We start from the raw sequence: 13,928 nt of genomic DNA, 5'->3' as shown, positions 1-13,928 counted from the left end.
TGGGGGAAGCCAAGGGTCCGGGGTGCGTCTTGGGCCTGTGACGGGTGCAGGGTGAGAGCTGGGAGCCCTCGGGGCTCTTGTGAGGTGCAGATGCTGGGAGGGCAGTGATGGGGGTCCCCATGGCCCCAGGCTGGGAAGGGTGACCCCAGGCCTCGCTGCCCATCCTCAGGGGCTGCAGGTGGCACAGAAGGAGGCACAGATCCGGCTGCTGGAGGGGCGGCTGCGGCAGACAGACATAGCAGGCTCCTCCCAGAACCACGTGCTCCTGGACGCCCTGCGGGAGAAGGCCGAGGCCCACCCTGAGCTGCAGGCCCTCATCCACAACGTGCAGCAGGGTACAAGCCCCCCAGGACCGCCAGACACCCGGGGCTCCCTCCCTCTCACCCCTGAGACCCTCACTTCCCCAGCCCCCCAGAAGCCCCAATCTGACCCCCGAGTAACAGTGGGAGGGAGGCCACCCTCCCCGCACTCCTTTGGTTGGAGTCTCACCCCCGGCTCCCTCCTCCCCCACAGAGAATGGCTATGCCAGCACAGACGAGGAGGTGTCCGAGTTCTCTGAGGGGAGGTGAGTTTCCGAGTCAGGAGGGAGCACGTGCCCCGGGCTGGGCCGAGGGCTGACCCGGGGCCTGGGGGCTCCTGGGACCCACACGTCTAAGTCCCCAGGAGCTAGAACCCCAGCTGTCAGCACCCTGACCCTCATCGGCTTCTCCCTTAGCTTCTCCCAGTCGTTCACCATGAAAGGCTCCACCAGCCACGATGACTTCAAGTTCAAGGTGAGCCCCACTGGCAAGCGGACAGGCTGCTCCCCACAGCTTGGTCCCCGCCTTCCTGTGGCATGGCCCCCGCCCCCAGCCCCCACCCAATACTGTCTCCAGTTGGGGTATGGGGGCCAAGAAGAGTCTCAGCTGGAACAGGGGGCGGGGGGGGTGCCCGGATTTGTGACAGCCCCTTCTTTCTAAAGCGGGTGGAGTGACGTCACCACAGCCCAAGGCCCCACCTTCAGAAATCCCCCTCTTCCTCACCAGACTGCCTCCAGCTCGCCCCCAATGTCCACTCACTGTGCACGCAGGTCTGAAGTCAGGGAATAGTTCCTAGGCTAGACTGAACCCCCAGCGAGATGCGTTAGAGAGGGAAGGCAGAGCGTTGGGACCCGGGAGCAGAGATGTGAGCGCAGCCTCTGGGTGCACCGAGGAGCCGGGGACACTGGTCCACCTGGGCAGTTCTGCTTGCAAAGTCTAGGGCGGGAAGGATGTTCCTGTTGGTTCGGCTTCTCCAGACACCCCGGGAGACGTGCCTGGGTGAAGTCTGCCGGGCCCTTCCGTCCACTCCTCTGCCTCTGGCTGGCAGCACCTTCTGCCCTGTGGAATTTCCCCTCCTCCCACTCCTGCACCATCATGTCCGGGCAGGTGGGTCCACCCAACCCTTCCTGTCACAGGGCGAGCCCAAGCTGTCCGCCCAGATGAAGGCTGTGTCAGCTGAGTGCCTGGGCCCCCCGCTGGACGTCTCCACCAAGAACATCACCAAGTCCCTGGCCTCCCTTGTGGAAATCAAAGAGGACGGCGTGGGCTTCTCGGTTCGAGACCCCTACTACCGAGACAAGGTCTCGCGGACCATCAGCCTGCCCACCAGAGGGAGCACTTTGTAAGGAGGAAGCGAGCGGTGGGGGGCAGGGGGTGCTGGGAGGTGGGTTCGGACCTCACTGGGCCCTGTGTTCCAGCCCCCGACAGTCTCGCGGTGCGGAGACATCCCCTCTGACCCGGAGGAAGTCCTACGACCGTGGGCAGCCCATGAGGTGAGGGCATGCTCCCACCCTGCAGCAGGGTCCAGTCCCGTTGTATACACTTTCTTCAGCACCCCCCCGACACCGTGGCCCCTTCCCCACTTTATCGGCTGCAGCTCAGGAAACAATCTCCGTGAGCGCCTGAGGTGGTGGCCAAGGCCAAGGCTAAAAACTGCCGACTGCCGTGAGCTCGGTGTGGACGGCTTTGCAGGAGCCTGGACTGGTCACGGGACCAGTATGCCTTAGCCCCTCTCAGGGCCATGGGTCCTTGGGGGGCCTCAGAGGTCTTGTCCTGTGGGGGGAGTGTGAGAGAATAAGGAGAGTCCAGGAAGAGGAAGGGGCACAGGACAGTGTAGGATCCCCAACTGCTCAGCCACTCCTGGGACCCCCAGGGCTTCTGCAGGTTGCTTGGAGGCCTCTCTGGGTCGTCCTAATTCTCTGAGATGGTTGGCGGCCTCCGCGGTCACTTGTGAAGCAGTGGAGGGCAGGGTGACCTCGTGCACCTGCCTTGAGGGGAGGAAGACATGCTCCGGTCCCTCCGTCTGGTCCAGCCCCGACTCCACGCCCCCTACCCCGTGGTCTTTGGTGGGAGGAGTTGCGGGACATCCGTGCACCTGGGGGACCCCAGAAACCATCCCGCCCCCGTGACAGAGTCAACACACTGGAGCCGCCGTGGGGTGGGGTGGTGGGGTGCAGGCTGGACTCTCCAGAGGGAGGGAGGATGGGCCGCACTCGACCACCTTCCTAAGAGAGAGGTCTTGGGTGTTGTATTGTCACCTCACTGTGACCCCGACTTGGTGATTCCCGAGCTGTTGTTCCCGCAAAGTACAGGGCGGAGTACTTGAGGGCATCAGGTCACAGCGTTTCCATCACCCCAGCATATGAGTTTCTGCTGAGAGACACTTTATCTAATATATACCACTGTCTCTTTTTCCCTGGGTCAGGAAGATCCTCTGGAGAAGGCAATGGCAATCCACTCCAGTACTCTAGCCTGCAAAATCCCTATGGACAGAGGCGCCTGGTAGGCTACAGTCCATGGGGTCACAAAGAATCGGACATGACTGAGCAACTAAACTTTCATTAGCCCTGAACTCGGGGCCAGCAGCCCTCCATAGAGCTCAGGCCTGAAGGAAAGCTCCTCTAATGGGCTTTCTCCATCAATCACGCCCCAGCTTCCTTGAACTCCGCACACCAGACTGCCCTGCAGCAGCTCTGGGGCCATTTTAATCAGTGACATCACCAGCAAGAGCACAGAAATATGAAAAGCAGGACACGACATAGACTGGAAAGGACACTTGTGTGCAGGAGAGGAGGGCAGGGCCGCCTCTTCTGACCGCAGCTGGGGACGTGTGCGCTTGGGGCCTTGTGTCTGCAAATGATGGGGGAGGCCCGCAGATCTTGTTCGGGGCTGACACACGCGCCGTGATAAGCAAGGGATTCCCAGACTCGGAACCAGGTGGCCACCAGGTGGAAGGTGGGGCAGGTGGCCCACGGGCGACTGTGCGGGTCCTGACGGCGGTACTCTGTCCTACTCGCCTGCCAGGTCCACAGACGTGGGGTTCACGCCCCCCTCGTCCCCTCCCACCCGGCCCCGCAACGACCGAAATGTCTTCTCTCGTCTCACCAGTAACCAGAGCCAAGGGTCCGCGTTGGACAAGTAAGGGCGGGGGAGGGGAGAGGAGTCGGAGGGGCGGGGTGGGGGTGAGGAGTCTGCGGTGGGGTGGGGGCGGAGCCGGGGGCAGAGCGAGGAGTCTGGTGGCGGGGCGGGGCGAAGATTCTGAGGGCGAGGCGGGGCCGGGGCGGGGCGAGGAGTCTGGGGGCGGGGCGGGGGGGGCGGGGCGAGGAGCCTGGGGGGGCGGAGCGAGGAGTCTGTGGGCGGGGTGGGGCAATGGGGCGGGGGCGGGGCGGGGCGAGGAGTCTGTGGGCGGGGGGGCGGGGCGAGGAGTCTGTGGGCGGGGGGGTGGGGCGAGGAGTCTGGGGGCGGAGCGAGGAGTCTGGGGGCGGGGTGGGGCGGGGCGAGGAGCCTGGGGGGGCGGAGCGAGGAGTCTGTGGGCGGGGTGGGGCAATGGGGCGGGGGCGGGGCGGGGCGAGGAGTCTGGGGGAGCGGAGCGAGGAGTCTGTGGGCGGGGTGGGGCGATGGGGCGGGGGCGGGGCGGGGCGAGGAGTCTGTGGGCGGGGGGGCGGGGCGAGGAGTCTGTGGGCGGGGCGATGAGTCGGGGCGGGGCGGGGGCCCGGCCAGGGCTCTGCAGGTGGGCCCACCCATGGTCTTTCGGGGAGCAGGAAACCCTGCACACACCGTGCTGGCCTCACTTCGTGCTGAGCGTGGGCCCCTCCCGTCCCCGAGTGTTCGGGGGCCGCGGGACAAGGCAGGAAGGAGGCCATGGGGCTGTGGCCGTGCACCCCGGGGGCCTCCTCAGAACTGCTCGCCTGTCCCTTGTGCCTCCAATTCTTCTGAGGCTCCTTCCCCCAGCTTCAGTCGTGCCCCCTCCCCACCGCTCATGCTCGGGCCCCTTGGGGACTGTCCCCACAGAAGGAGACCCTGTTACGGTCACACGGACATACGGGTCATATGGTCGCCCGCCGCTGACCGCCCCTGCTGGACGCTCACCTCCCAGTGTGATGGCCCCTAAGCTGCACCCTGCTTGCACACACGCGACTCCACTGAGCTGTGAACCAGCCGTGAGGACCGTCTTCCCTGTATTATAAAGAGGAGATGAGGCTCACAGAGGTCAAGCTGGGCCCAGATCTGGGGCCTCTTGACACGTGGGGATCTGCCTTGGGGAAGGGGGAGGCCTGGACCTCCCATGCTCTCCTCTATGCCCTCAACACTCCAAGGAACCCTGAAACTCTGCAGCCCCAGTGGTCTCCTCTTGGCTTCTCTATCCTCTTAGATGGTGGAGGGGGGGCTGCTGTCCTCTAGGGGAGCCCAGGCTACCAAGTGCTAGTCCTTGCCTGCATCCACGCCTCCCCACAGAAATGCCCCTTCCTGGGTCAAAATACTGCTCCTCTCCTGACCCACTTTGTCTCTCCTTGTGGAAGGAAGGCACCAGCGCGCCAGCCAGGGTGCCCCCCACATACCAGACAGGCTGTCTCCCTGCCATCACAGCCAGGGCACCCTCCCCCACAAAAACCAGGGAGCTGCACACACCAACCAGGATGCCCCCGTGCCAGCCAGGGCACCCTCACACCCAGCAGAGTGCCACCCACACCAACCAGGGTGCCACCCACACCAGTCAGTTTGACCTCACATAACAGCCAAGGCACCCCCACATGAGTCAGGGAGCTGCACATACCAGCCAGGGTGCCCCTGCCAGTGAGGTGCCCCCCACATTCCATCCAGGGTAACCCCACATACCAGCTTGGGTGCCCCCACACCAGCCAAGGTGCCCCCACATCAGCCAGTGCGCCCCCCACATAATAGCCAGGGCACCCCACATGAGTCAGGGAGCTGTACATACCATCCAGGGTGCCTCCCCATCAGCCGGGGTGCCCCCCCCACCAGCCAGACACCTCCACATCATCCAGGGCAGGAAGCCCCCACACCTTGACAGTCACAGGTCCTTTTCAGCAGCTCTGGGTAGACCTGGCATCCCAGCCCTGTCCTGTCCTGTCTGGTGGCCCTGGTGTTGGGCCCACATGTGTACAGAGCCAGCTCCCGAGCACTGTCCAGGCTCCCGGGGACAGCGGGTTTGGGGGTCAGCAGGTCCCTGCTGGGAGAGGGCAGCTCCTGGGCAGGGTGAGAGCAGTCACCACGTTGCTCCGGGAGGCAAGGGGCCCCCAGCTTGTGAGGCAGCCAAGAGCCTGGGACCAGCAAGGCCTGTCTCCCCAAGGCCCCTCCCCACCCCAACCCTGTTAGCTGGGGGCACCCCCAGCCCCCAGGCCGGCCCCCTCCCTGCTGCCCTCAGCAACCCCCTCCTCTCCTCCCGTCCCCTGGAGAATAACCACTCTCTGACCGCCCCACGCTGCTGCCGCTCGCTCCCTCGTGTGTGTCCCCTCCCCCCTAATCCAGCTAATTTTCTGCCCCCAGGTCTGATGACAGCGACTCCTCTTTGTCGGAGGTCCTGAGGTACACAGAACGGCTCACTGCTCCCTCTTATCCCCCCAACACCCTGGCCTCGGCATGCGGCCCCTCCCCTCCGTGACTCCCCCAGACCCCCTCCTGCCTTCTCACCCCGGCTCCTCCCTCGTGGGTGCTTAGTGGCCTCTGACTGTGCCAGGCTGGAGCTGGGGGCTCGGGGAGGGCGTGGCTGCTGGCGCCTTGTCACTGGGTGGCAGGGGCGGGCATGGGAGCCTGGGGCGCCGGACCCCCCGAGAAAGGCCTGGTGGTGCTAGAGGGGTCGGACCTTATCCGCTGGGTCAGGGACTCGCTCGTGACCTTGGCCCTGAGCCAGGAGTGCCCCTGCCCACGTCTCCTGGCCCGAGGACCAGGCATACCAGGAGACTGTCCCCCAGCCAGCCCCGTGCAGCCCCCCACAGCAGAGCAGGTCCCCGGACCCGGTGGGCCTGAGCCCCTGCTGGGAAAGGGTCCCCCTCCCCGGGGCTAAGGCTCCCCTACACCTCCCACCTGGGGGACGCTTCTGTAACCTGCCCCCCAGAATTCGCTCCTGGAAGGAGGGTTATGCTTTTACTGTGCGGTCTTCCTGTAAGCTGGCTGCCTGGGCTTCCTTCCCTGGCCAGGCAGCTGGGCCGAAGCAGAAGCAGCGAGCTGGGGTAGGGTGAGGCGGGGGGCTCTTCACGTGTGTGTGGCACCTAGGGCGGCCAGGCCTGGCTGACCGCTGTCCTCAGGGCGGGCCGGGGCTTTGTCACAGCTGCAGGCCGGGCAGGACGTGGGTCCCGCCGGATGCTCTCGGCCACAGCGTCCCCGTCGCGGGAGTGCTCTCTTTGGAGAGGACAGACAGGCTTTCAGACATGCACGCACCTGGGCCGGGGGCCTGTTCTTAGAGACCCCAGCTGAGAACAAGCTCTTCCTCCTCAGGGCCTCCGGAGGCTGGGGTGTAGCCAGCTCCCCGGTCCCGCTCAGGACAGGCCTCCTCCGTCGGCTCGCGGGCAGGCAGGGTCGCTTCAGCCCAGCGTAGCTACTCACAGAGGGGCCAGGGCGTTCTTCCCATGGTGTTGAGCAGGCTGTGCGAATGGCAGTCACCGACCTGATCACGCTGGTCCCACCAGGCACGTGTGCACACCTGCACACACACCCCTCTCTGCAAGGGCCGGGCAGCCTGTGTGCCCCCGTCTGCACACCCCCCACCCTCCCTGTGGTCACTGAGGTGGCAGAGGAGCCCTCCAGCTCTGGGGCCTCTCCCGCCCGGCTCTGGCTGGGGGTGTCTGTACCTCGGGTTCTGGATCAGGCAGGGTCGGAGGGGTCTTCCTGCGGGCAGGGCCCCGCTGTTGTGACCCCTGGCCAAGCCCGGCTGGTCTGGCTCCCCGGAAGTGTTCAGCACGGCGACTGAGAAGCCACACCACAGGCCCTTGCCTTCGTGACTCTCGGACTCCGGGGGCGGTGCCCGGGGCCCCAGAGCCCCTGCGCGTGCCCCGTACCCGGGAGCCTCGCTCAGCCTGGCCGCGGCCCCGTGCTGACGGACACCTCTCTCCCTCTCTCCCGGGAAGGGGCATCATCACCCCGGTCGGAGGAGCCAAGGGCGCCAGGACGGCCCCGCTGCAGTGCGTCTCCATGGCTGAGGGCCATACCAAGCCTGTGCTCTGCGTGGATGCCACGGATGAGCTGCTCTTCACGGGCTCCAAAGGTGGGTGGGACCCAGGCCGGCCCTGTGGGCTCAGGGTCTCCCAGCTGCCTGCTCCCTCTGCCTGAGACCGCGGCCAAGGAGATGGGAACCTGCTCCTGTCAGGGCTCAGGGCTCCCCACCCCGGGCCTCCCCTCCTAGCTGGCCCTGGGGGCTCCACCCATGCCTGCCTCCGGAATGCCCGGAAGCATGTCAGCATCATTCACGTCAGCACCCTCCTCTACACCCGCCCCGGCACTTGAAAAGGCTGCCTGCCAGCAGAAAGCAGCTGTGTTATACCCACAGACCTGCATGGCAGGAGGGAGAGCTGCGAGTCTAGGCGAGGTGGCTGAGCCCAGGGTTTTTCCGAGGTTTGCTTGCCCTTGGTGGCTCACTGGTCAGTGGGTGGCACGTGTCGAGCTTTGCTGTAGGCCCGGCTCCTCTGCAGTGCCCGCTGGGCCCCTGTCAGGAGCAGGCGTGAGCCCACGTTGGCCCCCCAGATCTGGAGCGCCTCCTCTGGGAGTCCCTGGACACCTCCGCCAGCCTTGGCGGCCCTGTGGGGTGTGGGGACGTGACGCGGCAGTCCCCACTTCCCCTTAGATCGCAGCTGTAAGATGTGGAACCTGGTAACGGGGCAGGAGATTGCAGCTCTGAAGGGCCACCCCAACAACGTGGTCTCCATCAAGTACTGCAGACACTCGGGGCTCGTGTTCTCCGTGTCCGCCTCCTACATCAAGGTGTGGGACATCCGAGACTCGGCCAAGTGCGTCCGGACGCTCACGTGAGTTCCCCGCACCAGGCTGTCAGGGCTGGGGTGGGAGCCAGGGCCCGGCCCGCCCGGCGGGCGCACCCCCGACCCCACCTCTCTCCCTCGCATGCAGGTCCTCGGGCCAGGTGGTCTCGGGGGACGCCTGCGCAGCCGCGTCCACCCGCACAGTGACCAGCGGGCAGGGGGAGCACCAGATCAACCAGATCGCCCTCAGCCCTGCAGGCAGCACGCTCTATGCCGCCTCTGGGAACGCCGTCCGCGTCTGGGAGCTCAGCAGGTGGGGGGCCCGGGGAGGGCGGGGGGCGGGCAGGTGACCCCTGGGTGGCAGGACCTCACTGCTCCCCCCAGCCCCCAGGACCCTGGCCAGCGTGTTCACCCGGAGCCAACCCCTGTCCCACCCCAGGGTCCCCCCGGTTCATCCCCCCAAGCTGGGCATCTCCGCCCCCACAGGTTCCAGCCTATTGCCAAGCTGACTGGCCACATTGGCCCTGTGATGTGCCTGACGGTCACCCAGACCGCCAGCCAGCATGACCTGGTGGTGACTGGCTCCAAGGACCACTACGTTAAGGTACCAAGACGGCCTTGACCTTGAAGCTGGGTTCGGGGGATGGGCCCTCTCCTGCGTTCCCCACCTTGGCCTCCCCCTTCGCTGCCTTGGGACTCAACGAAAAATAATGTGACTCCTGGGGCTTTATACTGAACAGTCCCTCCCAGGGAGCAAGGTCTGTGCAAGAGGGAGATTGCAGCGTGATTTTGTAAATGGTGGGAAAACCCGCAGGGCTGGGAGCAGGGTGACTGCCGGCCTGAGGAGCACAAGAGCGCAGTTGGCACTGGCGATCTTTGCTCCTTGGTTCAGAGTCAGAGACTGAGAAGCAGAAGATAAGTAAAAAACCTTAATAGGAGACTCACCCCCCAGACCCATGTTGAGTCAGTCTCCCTGCCCCCAGTCCCCATCCCCCGGGAGCGCCTCTTCACCCTGAGTGCCGGCCTGGGGGGCCTCGAGCTGGTCCCGCGGAAGTGGCGGCGAGTGTGGGGGGGGTGGCCCGGGACTCCCTCCAGCCCTTCTTCTGCAGATGTTTGAGCTGGGTGAGGGCGTGACGGGCACCATCGGGCCCACCCACAACTTCGAGCCCCCGCACTACGACGGCATCGAGTGTCTGTCCATCCAGGGGGACGTCCTGTTCAGTGGCTCCCGGGACAACGGCGTCAAGAAGTGGGACCTGGAGCACCAGGAGCTCGTGCAGGTGCTGAGGGTGGGAGAGGCTGGTCCCGGGGAGGGCTTGTGGCCCTTGCACCCAGAGCCAGAGCCCCCCACGCCTGCTGAGTCTGCACCCTCTTCCCCCGGTGCCCCCAGCACCCTCTCCAGAGCCCCTCACCCTCCTCAGGCAGGCCCTCTAAGGAAGGATCTGCTCTCAGCCCCGTCTGACCAGTTACCCCCTTTTCCTCCGACCCTTCTGAGGTCGTGCGGGGCCTCTTCAGTGATGCGGGGCCTCAGGTTCGAGCCCGGGAAGGGGGCTGAAGGGCCCATCTCGGGGCCCTGCAGAGCCTGGCTCCTGGGCCCTGCGATGCTGCCTGCCCCCTGCCCACCAGGGGACTCCCTGGGACGGGGTCCCCACTCCCCGCCCTTATGGCTCGCTCCTTCCCTAGCAAATCCCCACGGCACACAAGGACTGGGTATGCGCCCTGGCCTTCGTTCCGGGCCGCCCCATGCTGCTGAGCGCCTGCCGTGCGGGCGTTGTCAAGGTCTGGAACGTGGACAACCTCACACCCATCGGCGAGATCAAAGGCCACGACAGCCCCATCAATGCCATCTGCACCAACAGCAGGCATATTTTCACTGCCTCCAGGTGGGTGCCAGGCAGGGGGGCACTCCACTCTTGCTCCCAGCCTCTCCTGGGCAGGCGGGCGGGCGTGGGCCCAGCCCCCAGTGCAGACCCCACAGCACCCCTGCCCCCTGCCTTCCTTCCCAGGGCACAGCCCAGGGGTGGGGCTGGGTGTGCTGGGCCCCAGCCAGGACCACCCACTTGCCTCCTGTTCCTCAGCCCCTGGAGCACCAAGCCCCCGCCCCAGCACTGGTCCCATCCAGGACTGCCCAGGCCCCTGCCCCAGCGCTGGTCCCATCCAGGGATGCCCAGCCCCGCCCCAGCGCTGACCCCATCCAGGGATGCCCAGCCCCGCCCCAGCGCTGACCCCATCCAGGGATGCCCAGCCCTGTCCCACTGGCAGCCGCTCAGACGGCCTCTTCTTTCTCCTTCCTGTTCCGACCTCGTCTCTTCTCTCCACCTCCCCCTTCCTGCCCGACAGTGACTGCCGGGTAAAGTTGTGGAATTACGTCCCTGGACTCACCCCCTGCCTCCCGCGCCGAGTCCTGGCCATAAAGGGCCGCGCCACCACCATGCCCTGACCCCGCTCCCCTCCCCCTGTCTCCCCCTCCCTCATCTCCTCTCTTACCCTCCCCTCTCTCCTCTCTCCTCTTTCTCCACTTCGATCTGAGCTGCTTCTTAACGGTATGAGATTGGTTTTCTCTAGCCCCATACCCTGCCTGCCCGAGATTGCCACACCCGCCCCCCTTCCTTCCTTCCGAGCGTGGACGGGGCACAGACCCCCAGGAGAGGGGTGCCAGGTGTCAGAGAGCAGAGAGGGGCCTTCAGGCCCAGACAGGACAGATCACAATAGCAACAAGAGAGCCTCCCGTTGGGTTGCGATGGCCACAGGCCCCTCTCCCTGCCCAGCGCCCGCCTCCTACCCCCCCGCAGCCACCTTCGCCCTGGGTGACACCTGGCCCTGGGTCCTGGCCACACCTGGAGATGTGGGGACTCCAGCCCATCCTTCATGCGGGGGTGGCCGGCCAGGCCCACGGCAAGAATTGACTGCCCTCTCTCACTCTACCCAGTGACCTGACCGTGAAGTTCTGGAGTGCCCGGCGCCTGCCCAGCGGCCCCCACTAGCAGTGAGGTCAGAGGACGCCTACCCCTCGGCCCAGCTGCCTGGACACAGGAGGGGACAGAGGGTGTGGCCGATGGGCGTGGCCCTTCCTGCCCCCACCCCCGGCCTTCCCAAGAGTTACAGTCCCCTGAATCCACCACCTCTTGGGCATGGGCGGTCGGGGAGGAAATCAAGCTGTGAAGCCAAAGGGCGATTCCCCCTATTTCTCCCTCCTCCTGGCCCCGAATTCTGTTGCCCAGCTGGCCACCCTCTTCTTCCAGCCTTTGGCCCAGGGGACTCCTGTCGGAGCGGTGAGGCGGCCCCCGCCGACCAGGCCTCCCCTCCGCCCCCCGGCCCAGCCACTGCACCTGCCTCTGAGCCCAGAAAGACAGCCCTCAGGTAACGATGCAAACCAGGTGCGGGCAGCTAGCCCCGCAGCTGACCTCTGCCCTCGGCCACCAGTGGCCGCTCCCCGTGGACCCCAGCGATTCCTTGGGTCCCTTTCTGACAGTCTCAGCGGAGCTGCTGAAAAGATTCCTTTGGGGAGACTGTCAGAATGCTTCAGTTATTTATGTTGTTTTTTTTATTTTTACTTTTGCTGTTGCCTCCTGGAAAACTGACTTGAAGTTCCTCCCCACATGTTCATTCCCGCAGCTGTCGGGCGGAATCTCTGCGTGCTCTGCAGAGCAAGGCGGTGCCCCAGGGGCTCTACAGCCCGGGGCCTGGCCTCACCTCAGGGGGGGGCTGCTCTCGGGACCCCGCCCCCAGCCACTGGGCGCCTCCGTGCCTTCCTCCGCCGGGCTGGGCGCCCACCCGCGCAGCCTTACACCAGCCGCGCCCGTGGGGCCTCCCGCCCGCGGCCCCCACTCCCCGAGCCCCACGTGGGCCACACAGAAGCAGCTCAGAAAACCGTCCACGAGGAAGGGGATCGGACGTGTGCCCCTCCCCCGCCCCCGCGCGTCCCCCCGAGCCTGGTAGCGCCCAGGGCCTCCTGGCCCCGAGGGGCCAGCAGTGAGGCCGAGTCTGCCGAGCTGCTCTTTCCTGGGGGCTGGGCACCCCCCCACCCCACCCCCACCCCCACTACTGAGATGTTCCTCTTTTCCTTTTCCACGCATTTTTCTGACTCTAACCTGGCCTTGTGCTTCCTGGCCTCAGTCTGGGGGGCCGGGAGCCCCAGCTCTGTCCAGAGAACACGGTGACCTTTGGAGCTTCGGGAGGCAGCCCTCTGCACCCCTCCCCACGCGACACTTGGGGAGGAGGGAAGGAGGACAGGGCCTCGCCCTACTGCTCAGAGCTGCTCCCCAGCTAAGAAAGCCATCCCGCCATGAGCGGCCCCGGCTGGACTCGGGGCAGACGTCGGGAAGCAGTCATGCAGAGGGACCTGTGCAGAGCTGGGACAGCACCTTCAGGACCGGAAGCCCCTCCTGCTGGGCCCCCCCAGGGGCACTGGGAGCCCCGTCCGCCGCTGAGAAGTGGGCGCTGAGAAGCCACCCCTCCGTCTACCCCCGGCCCCGCCCCTCCGTCTACCCGCTCAACAGAAAGCTCAACCTTGCGACCTGTACGTGAGAATACTCATGACTGTTTACAGACTGTAGAAATACAAAAGACTGGCTGCCCTCGCCTGGGGCCTGGACCATGGCTGCAAGCCTGTCCTTGCTCGAGGGGGGCCGTTTGCCCACTAGAGGTGCTCGGCGTCCCGCTGTTGCCGACGAGTCCGCTACCTCATGGCGGGCTAGCTCTGCTGTCCTGGCGGGAAGCCCTGACTCTGGGGTCTCGGAAGCAATTCCCAGCCGTGCCCCGGAGCTCTGAAGTCAGCACACCCTGTCGGGCTTGTCAGGGTGCCCAGTGGGGGCCCCGCGCCCCTCCCTGCACAAGCTTTCTAGATGTGGAAGCACAAAGTGGTTGAGATGAGAGCACAAGGCAGGGCTGGCAGCCAGCGACCTGGGCAAGCCCGCCGGGAGGTCCCGCCCCAGGGGGCGCAGAGGAGGCCTGTCCCCCTCCCAGGGCTCATCCTGCAGTGCTGCCCCTCTGAGCCACCCCAAGGCTTGAGGCTGGCCCTGCAGGCAGGCCGTGTCGGAGGGCTGGCCCCGGAGTGGCACCCTCTTCCCCGCCATGTCCTGAATCTTTGAATGCCTGACCCCAACCCTCCTGACTTGGATCCTCACCCCCCCACCCCCCCACCCCCGGGCCGAGCCCTGGAACAGCTTTAGCAGCTGGTTGGTGAGCTCCCTGAACTGGGCCGTCTTCTGGCCTTCTCAGCCTGGTCCTGGGCCCAGACCTCGGCTCTCAGCATCCTCAGGCCAGCGTCTCTTCCGTCAATGGGGCTGGCTCCTACGAGGTGGCCAGAAGACCCCAGGCACACCTGACGTCATGTCCGGAGCTTGCCGGGGGGAGGGAGGCTGAGAGCCGAGGCCGGCTTGACCGAGCCCATGAGGCTGTCAGGGAGCCGCCATTTGGGAAGGGCCGCCTGTGGGTCCAGGGGTCTGACCCTGCTGCCTGCCCGGGAATTGAAAGCACAAAGCGCTGGAGGGGCCTCCTTGTGCCGCCCAGCCAGCGAGGCGCCCCAGGCGGCCGCTGTGAAGTCAGGAATTCCTGGCCTCTCCTGCCCTTCGCGGTGGGGGGTGGGGGGGGTTGCCCAGGCTGCCGGAGTCCTCTGAATTGGTCTGGGCCGCGTGCGGGCACACCCCCTGGTCTTTGAGCCTCGCCTCACCCACAGTGCCAGAGCCTAGAGCTCCTT

General features: G+C 65.9%; 1 protein-coding gene across 1 annotated transcript in view; it reads left to right on the top strand.

Moving 5' to 3' along the window:
• Nucleotides 1-10,670, top strand: part of KIF21B (kinesin family member 21B) — a 39,943-nt gene extending 29,273 nt beyond the window's left edge. The window contains exons 22-34 of the mRNA XM_055583822.1: nucleotides 170-335; nucleotides 514-565; nucleotides 716-773; nucleotides 1,436-1,641; nucleotides 1,718-1,792; nucleotides 3,324-3,437; nucleotides 7,385-7,521; nucleotides 8,098-8,278; nucleotides 8,379-8,543; nucleotides 8,717-8,834; nucleotides 9,340-9,510; nucleotides 9,914-10,113; nucleotides 10,571-10,670. Of these exons, the coding sequence (XP_055439797.1) occupies nucleotides 170-335; nucleotides 514-565; nucleotides 716-773; nucleotides 1,436-1,641; nucleotides 1,718-1,792; nucleotides 3,324-3,437; nucleotides 7,385-7,521; nucleotides 8,098-8,278; nucleotides 8,379-8,543; nucleotides 8,717-8,834; nucleotides 9,340-9,510; nucleotides 9,914-10,113; nucleotides 10,571-10,670 (1,743 nt within the window). The remainder of the gene's footprint in view (nucleotides 1-169; nucleotides 336-513; nucleotides 566-715; nucleotides 774-1,435; nucleotides 1,642-1,717; nucleotides 1,793-3,323; nucleotides 3,438-7,384; nucleotides 7,522-8,097; nucleotides 8,279-8,378; nucleotides 8,544-8,716; nucleotides 8,835-9,339; nucleotides 9,511-9,913; nucleotides 10,114-10,570) is intronic.
• The last annotated feature ends 3,258 nt before the right edge of the window (nucleotides 10,671-13,928 follow it).

This window comes from Bubalus kerabau, chromosome 5 (genome assembly GCF_029407905.1).
Source record: "Bubalus kerabau isolate K-KA32 ecotype Philippines breed swamp buffalo chromosome 5, PCC_UOA_SB_1v2, whole genome shotgun sequence".
NCBI lineage: Eukaryota > Metazoa > Chordata > Mammalia > Artiodactyla > Bovidae > Bubalus > Bubalus kerabau.
Note: the sequence above shows the minus strand (reverse complement) of the source record. Positions and strands in the feature narration are given on the sequence as shown.